This window comes from Thermobia domestica, chromosome 8, assembly GCF_964235325.1.
Source record: "Thermobia domestica chromosome 8, izTheDome1.hap1.1, whole genome shotgun sequence".
NCBI lineage: Eukaryota > Metazoa > Arthropoda > Insecta > Zygentoma > Lepismatidae > Thermobia > Thermobia domestica.
Window position 1 is genome coordinate 165,838,765 of NC_137461.1, and position 8,745 is coordinate 165,847,509.

General features: G+C 35.0%; 1 protein-coding gene across 1 annotated transcript in view; it reads right to left on the minus strand.

The window, feature by feature from the left end:
* Patronin (calmodulin-regulated spectrin-associated protein patronin) overlaps positions 1–8,426 on the minus strand; it is a gene marked incomplete in the record, with an annotated part of 438,489 nt that extends 430,063 nt beyond the window's left edge. Inside the window, 1 exon segment of the mRNA XM_081769233.1 lies at positions 7,941–8,426. Coding sequence (XP_081625359.1) covers positions 7,941–8,099 — 159 coding nt within the window.
* Between the last annotated feature and the right edge of the window lie 319 nt (positions 8,427–8,745).

An 8,745-nucleotide genomic window follows, 5' to 3' on the forward strand; every position in this document is an offset into this window, starting at 1 on the left:
TTCTTAGCAACCTAACTTTAACTTACTTCACACTTTGTTAAGTCTCCCACTCCATCGCATTCTTGCCATGGCAAGAGGCAAAAACATCGCCACACAGATTCTAGTTCAAAATATGTTTTGTGGTAGCAAATTAAATAAATATATACATATATCCGTAATTCTTATATTGGCTGCTACTTTTATCCGAAAAATAAATAATTATTTCAACTTTAGAGTAATTCTCTTTTATATAATGTAGCACACGAGTTTGAAATGTAGTAACAACTTGTGTACTATGTTCTAAATAGTCACTCAGAATATAAATTGAGTGATTTTGAATTTAGTTTCTACTGCGATCTCATAAAATTTCAAACAAATGGGTGTACAGTTGCTTGGTCACAGAAATAACCTTGAATTTCATCTTCGATTACAACTGTAAAATTCTCAGCAAAATCAGTCAAGATATGTATTCCGTGCAAGAAAGACATTCTTTTCTTTTCTTTCAAAAAGTTACCTTGAATTTTGGAAACAGTGGTGACATTTCAGATTTTCTAGTTTCCCAATTAGTAGTTCAAAATTACTCATCTTGCGGTTTTACAATTGTAATAATTTCAATCCACTTTGTTGCCCCCTCAGCTTAAACTCTGTTATCCTATCTTCTTCAGATTATTTGTACATTTTAAGAAGGATTCTTATCTGGACATCTTTCACACAAACTCGTACAGATTTGTGATGAGTGTGTAGACATGGTCCTTTACGTGCTGTACATATTCTTAATTCGATCACAATAATCAAATAGAGAGCATTCGATCACAATGCTCTCTTTATTTGATACTACTTCTAATACTTCATTTTCATTTGTGACTGGTTATATTACATTTCGAAATTACACTCAGGGAATAATTTTTAATTACTACAGTTCAACTACGGCTTGTTCATTGCAATGTTTTTGAATAATCCAGTTCGGACTTAAAGTTTACGCTGAAGTCTGTAGAATCAGTAATTGGTACGCGCTGCTCCACAAAAATGAAAGTCACTAACAAATGCGCACGGATTATATTATTTATATATATATATATATATATATATATATATATATATATATATATATATATATATATATATATAAACTGCTGGCATTGTATATGGTAATAGTATTAAAAAAGGTAAGCAAACCTCACTGGATCGCTTCACATGGACTGATTCAAAATGGAAAGGAAATGAGCTTACTCATTGACTGGTGCGACTTTATTATTTCAGCTACGATAAAAGTATTTATTTAAGAGTTTTCTTACCCACATAAAATTTGTTCGCAAAAACATGCATGCTCTCATTTCTTCCTGTTAATTAACAAAGTGGAAGATTGTCATAATTTTTCGATATGTTATAGACATAGGATGGTACTATGTAGCCGTGCGGTCCCTTTCTCAAAAACCTAATATACTTTTATTACATATGTGATTAAAGTTGCGGTAACTTTGTGAATCAATAAAAGTTTAAAAAACACGATATTTGAAATGAAAACGGAATAGCTCCCTAAATCACTATCTTTTCTATTTAGGAGTTGTTTCATACGTGTCGTAATACATATATTAAAGGTAAAAAAAGCATCATTTACGAACTATTATGCATTGATTAAATTCGATATATTAATATCTTTTTCTCTTCTTTTAAGTGGTCGTAGTGTTCACCTTAATTGGTAGATGTCACCACATAATTTTCCCTTCATCCCTTTTCTTTTCGGCAAAGGGGAAAAAACAAGAGGTCCACTATAGTAGCTAGGGTTGGGGAAGGGTGGGTGGGTTCTGTTGAAAGACATGTATGGGAATGTATGGGAGGAGAAAGTCCAGCCTCGTTTTCAGAAACTCTGAACTATACTACAGCGTGATTCAAAATGATGTGAACGAAAAGGAAACGTTCTATAAGTGATAATACTCTATCAACAATGAAATCTCTATGGAAATACTTTCAATCAGGGTGGGGAAAAACCATGGTTTTTATTGGAAAAACCAAAAAAACATTTTTGGTTTAAACCCGGTATTTTTGGTTTAAATAATTTGCTCTATGTATTTATATCACATATGGACAGTAATAAGTGTTTTGTCTTGGTGTTATTATGCAACAACCGGGTTATGTGGAAGGGGTCACATACGCTTAAAGCGGAATCCAACCGCTTCTCGGCTTACATCTGAGGGAAAATGTCCTTCATTTGAACTCGAAACCGGGACTAATTGGCCACAACTGCGATACGTCTGCCGACAACTCACGAAGGACTACTGATAAAAATACGTTGTACTGATCTTTACATACTTGTTAATATAATTGTCAAGAGTCACTTCAGAAGGACAAAAGGATAAATAGTTGCAAAAGTGAAACTATTATACACATTTACATGTGGACAATTCCAAAATACTGCAGAGTACAAAGAACTAATGTCCAAGTTAATTCACTACGACTTTTATTATTCCAAGTTAAATACAACGACTTAATTTGCGTATCAGTACGAAAAGTAAATAAAAATACTATTATTTGAGTCCACTTTGACCCATTTATACATAAATAGATACCAGAGATAATTCTGATTTCAAAAATGCCTCTCGTGCGGTTTGTAGAACGCCCCCCCCCCCCAAAAAAAAAAAGTACGGCATTTCGATGTATTTTATCAATAGTAAACATTATTAGAACGGAACAATATTTAGAATTTTTCTTTAATTGCAACTGCATAATAATAATAATAAACTATAAAAAAATCACATAAGAAACATTCATAAACTTATACAAAAAAATGTTGCTTTTGTAGTATAATCCCTTTGAGTAATGAATGAGGAATTTAGGTCTGAATATAATATGAATAATATACGGGAGTGAAACGTGATAACAGACTAGTGTGTGTCCATCAAGATTTTACGAACACTTACACTTTTACGAACATTTTTCGCTGTTTGGTTTAAACCAGCCAACCCTGCTTTCAATATTATCCTCAAGTTTCGTTTGGAACGAGCGTAGTAGTTTAAAATTTATCCGCTAGGTGGCATAGTGATTAGTTCCAAGATGGTTGCCTGTGGTGAAGAGAGAGCATTTTGCATTTTACAGTTTCACGTTTGTCGGTCTGTTGTTAGTGTTCAACGCGAGTTCCGCACAAAACTTCATAAAGATCCACCATCAAAGAACTCCATACTAAGTGGTATGACAAATTCAACCGAACGGGATGCATTTGTAAAGAAAAATCGCCCGATAGGCCATCCACTTCTGACGCATATGTCGAACCAGTTTTCAACGCAGCCCACAAAAGTTAACAAGGAGAGTTAGCAAAGAGCCTAAAACAACTGTTTGGCGTGTAGTGCGTAAACATTTAAAGATGTATCCGTATCGAGTGCAGTTGTTACAACACTTAACACCTAATGATCACACGTGTGGCAAGACTTTTTGTGAGTCATTACAAGAGTTGTGCAGTGTTGATGATGGTTTTCTGGGCAAACTTTGTTTCAGTGATGAGGCTACGTTTCATGTAACAGGAAGAGGGAATAAACAAAATGTTCGCATTTGGGGAACTGAGAAGCCTCACCAAATCTGTGAAATTGTGCGTGATTCACCGAAGACGAATGTGTTTTGTGCAATTTCATCTTCAAAAGTTTATGGTCCGTACTTCTTTGACGAAGGAACTGTAACCGGACAAACATTTCTACAAATGCTTACTACGTGGGTTATGCCACAGCTCGAACATGACAGTGCAAACTTCATCCATCAATTGGATGGAGCTCCATGTTACTTTCATCACAATGTCAGAAATTTCATCAACAACAGACTGCCACACCGCTGGATTGGGCGGTCAGGTAAAAATGATCATCAGCTTCTACGTTGGCCACCAAGATCACCGGACTTAACCCCCTGCGATTTTTTTCTGTGGGGACATCTAAAAAACATTGTCTACAAACCCCATCTACCCCAAGATGTGAATGAACTGAAAGAGCGCATCACTGCTGCAGTGCAAACTGTTGATGCCAAACATGTTGAAACGGGTCTGGGCGGAATTGGAATACCAAATAGATGTATGCTGGGTAACAAAGGGGGCTCACATAGAACATTTGTGATGTACTATTTTCATTTTTTTTATCACAAAAACTCGGATTACAACTGTAAGATTTGAAGCTATTTGGATGATTAATAAAATAGTTATAAGGAGTTGTAATCGTTCACATCATTTTGAATCACGCTATATTTTGCACTGCAGACAAACCGTCAGACCAGACCAGTCTGGCCAGACGCTTATGAGAGGCAAGATATTGGGCTTTAACTTTTTTTAAATTATTATTATTTCATCAAAGGATATTACAATCATCCGTAAGGAATATCTTATTTGATAAAACCAAGCACTTTTTTTGTGTGTGTAATAGGAAAGTAGTTAGCATGTTATAGCGGCAATATTCAGTGTGCCAAAATATCAATTATTTTCATGCATTTGTGTCGGAAAGAGTAAGGCATCCGATTTTGCACTACACCTTATAATGGCTTTAGTACAGCTTTAATGCCGGCTTTCTAGACCTGATTCCGCTTCGTTTTATTTCATGTAGCTTCGTAATTGTTCCCAATATACTGGTTCAACACCGAATATTTTTAAGTATCCTTGTTGGAATCGAATCCGGAACCATGCACACATTACGTAGAATAATATACGGATGAAGGAAACGGTTTTAAGTAGCTCACATAGGAGGGAGACATAGTAGTCTATTCTGCTCATAGAGATGATCATCTGGACAGTGACTTTAGCTTTGAAAGGTATTGCTTCCCTTACAATTTTCTTATGTTGTTTCGGGGGACACGGTGGCTCAGTGGTAGAGCGCTTACTTCTGGTGGATGGATTTCTTGGTTTGATCCCCGGCCAAGTAAATTTGTGGTTTGCAACATCGTGTGTGTTTTTTGTGGGGTACTCCAATTTCCTCCCACTTCTCATTCCACCAATTCTTCCACCATCATTCACTTGCTTTTATCAACGTCTCCCTTAACCTAACCGGCATAATCGTGGGACGTGGGAATTCATTTCATTTCTTCTTATGTTGTTCTCAGATTTTGACAAAGAGGATGGGAAAGTATCCTGTAATGCATAGGCTATCTTTCTAGTCAATCAACATTTGTGTGTCCGCTCAACCCCGTAAACCTTATCCAATTGTAGTGAAAGTTTGTATCTTCTCCCAACCTTCTACAATAATTCCATTTTTGGCGTTACATTCTCCAGTAGTAAAATTTCTTTTTTTTTAAAAAAAAAGGTAAAGTTCACGCCAGGTTACAAGGTTGCACATATACAAAATAATCTTCAAGTAAAAATTATTACAGTTTCATAAACCATTGTATGTAGGCCTAAGTATTTTAGGATGTCAGTATAATTCCTATCTGTTGTGGCTAAAATTGGTCATTGAGACTACAAGTGCATAAAAGAGGCTAATCCCCCCTCAAATTTTGAAGCTTCCTGATTTAAATTATATGATAAAAATTTCTGCGACGACAACATTCGGTAAATTCTTCTAATTATGACAAATGACAAAGGATCCTATTCTGTTGCAGTATGGCGCGTATTTTCTTATCTGCTTACGAATCATTCCACTCTTTGGGGTTAATGTCTGTCAAAAAATATGAGGGGAAACTCCTAAATTAAAATGAAAACAATCCTAGACTGAATACAACGAGATAAAAACAGCCTAGGAAACGTCGGCATACAAGAAGTGTCCAAGATAGATAGTTGAAGAGATTTAGAAAGACGTTCATCCAGCAGTGGATTGATAGTAGGTGATTATGACTACGACTCATTACAATTCACTACGACTTTTATTAGTCCAAGTTAAAGAAATACAACGACTTAATTTGCATATCAATACGAAAAGTGAATAAAGATAAGAAGTATTTGAGTCCACTTTGGCTGTGACTCATTTACACATAAACAGATACCAAAGATACTTCGATTCCAGTAAATGCCTTTCGGGGGGTTTGTATGGCCTCCCCAAAAAAAGTACGGTATTTAGACGTATTTTAGTAATAGTTATTATTATTGAAACGAAACAATATTTAGAATGTTTCTTTGATTGCAATTGCATAACAATAATAACAAACTATAAAATAATCACAAAAGAAACATTCACAAACTTATAAAAAAATTGCTTTTGTAGTATAATCACTTTGAGTAATAAATGAGGAATTTAGGTCTGAATATAATACGAATAATATGCGGGAGTGACACGTGATAACCCACAAATGTGTGTTCATCAAGATTTTACGAACATTTTTCGTTTTTTTTTTGGTTTAAACCAATTGTCCCTGTTGCTAATTATAGCTAGATTTCATGTTTAAAAAATAACAAATACCCGGATACAAGATAAAATACGTAAGTTAGGCCAGGAAAGGTTTTAATAATAAATACGACTTTTCAAAATCGAAAACATATCATTAAGCCTAATTCGTTACAAAAGGTCAAACCAAATAAAACGGATGAGATGTCATTGGAGTGCATGTGATCCATTTTGATGATATAAACCCCGGCATTTATTCAGTTAAGCATCGAAAGATAATGAATAGAAATAATTGATAAAAGATTAAAAATCGATTAGGAAATCAGTTTATCTGTATTGATTGGACTAGGTTACCATACAAGGGGATTCGTTAAGTGTCGCATTGCTAGATGCAAATTGGCTTTAGAATTACTGAGCATAAAACACGAACCAACTCATGTTACATGGGCACTAAACACGCACGACTACCATCTAACCGAGTCAGAGCACGAGTGAAGCAGGGAGGGCTTGCGTGATAGCACATCCGTAGTGAGCACGCGCGTTAGCGGCGGTGGGTATTTGCGTAAACGAGGATAGTGTAGAAACACTTCATATGGCATAAAATACATGTCTCGTGTACGGTAGAGCTCTGCAACATTTCTATGGTAAGTCTGTACAGTGCTTTTACATAGCGCTTACCTTAATATGATAAATTAAATATTTGTGCAACTTGCAGTAGGAAATGTGTACAATAGTTTCCTTTGTTATTCTGTCTTTTAAAAAATTCTGCAAGAAATCCTTCAAAAACACCTGAGTTCGTGTAGAAGGAAATTTTGGTTGTCACGTTTAAGAAGGCCATACTAATACAAAATACAACACCTCTTCCACTGGCAATCAAGCGCCCTTGAAAAAAAAATGTTCCCTTTGTTGCAGTCTTTTATAAGTGACACATCAGACCACTTACTTAAACACATATGAAATTACTGTATAGAGATGCATAAAAGTATAATTAAGCACTCGGAAACAATAACATAATCCAAAAGGTAGTTCGGTTAATCCAAAAGGCTTAAAATATCACAAAACTTCCTAAATAAAAATTAAATAAATCTAATTTAACCTATCTGTAACCATTAAAATGCAAAATTTTCGCAAAAATGAATAAAATCCCTGCACGATTCGCTTATATTACAATCGTACGCAGTTCTTAACGAGCTAATAAAAACAGCAGGAAAAACTTCTCAATAACGCTGTTGATTTAAAGAATATAAGTTCCACTAATATTTTGCTAAGTATTTTGACTGTTACAACTATTGTGTATATTTACTATAACATTTAATAAAAGAGAGTATCTGTTAGAAGCCCCTCTAGATTTGCAGCCTTTTATGCGTACTAAAGAATAGCCTGAACTTTTCAAATAAAACAAGTTATCTAAGCTAAATTGCAAATTACAACTTTAAATGCATCAATTTAAAATTCAATTGCAATCTCCTACTCTCTAAACTAGGCCTAATCTAAGTTAGTACACAAAACCACATAGCCTGTCTTACACAACCCACATACGACAGGCCTACTTTTGTACTACGAAACATTTTACACATAAAGCCTTCATGTGTCATTGCAAATTAGCAATGAGAGTCGCACCAGTAAATGATAAATACATTACCAATAACTATACGAAGTATATATTTAAATCGTGAAACATACCTGACGAGTATCATAGGTATCCTGAGGCTCTACATCCTGAGCAATATTCTTACGACGGTGTTCTTCGCTTCGTTCCATGTTAACATCGGAATTAGGTGATTCTTTACTTGAAAAAGATGTGTTTGTCTTTATGAAAAACTTTGAAATAGCACTCCACATTCAAAATGTTATAAGCAAGTATCGAAATATTCTTTCCCAAAGGCAGTGACATCAAATGACAACTGCATCCTTCATTCAGGTCATCATTGGGAATAACATGATTGCGAATAATTACATTATTAATAGTTACAAATACGAAAAATAATTATATACATCCTCGTGTAAGTCTCTAACGTTACTATCTACAATGCATTCGATTTTCTTAAAAAATATTAATTAAACTAAATCCTTTCACATGCACTCCATCAACATCTTTATCACATATTCACTGACACCAAAACCTGAACAGTGACTCACATACAGAACGAACAACACAGGGTTTCGGCATTTAGCTCCACAGGTAATTGCCAAAAGAGAAGCATCCCGCTCATGCGCAACTAACGCTCAAATCATACAGTTTAAAAACACAAATGGGTATATTCCATTATAGAACTTGTAAATGCAACGCAAAGTTTGCTATTACAGCAAAATAGTTAGAGTGACTATTAGCATTGTTTCCGATCTCATTCTATTAATAGATTTTTCTGAAGACAGGTATGGAATACTCCCCAAGGGAGAAATTATGCAAAAATCCTCGCAAAATTTTTCCGACGGTAACGCAAAGCAAACCAGTGGCGTATTTTATAAGCAACCGAGGTTACCGGCG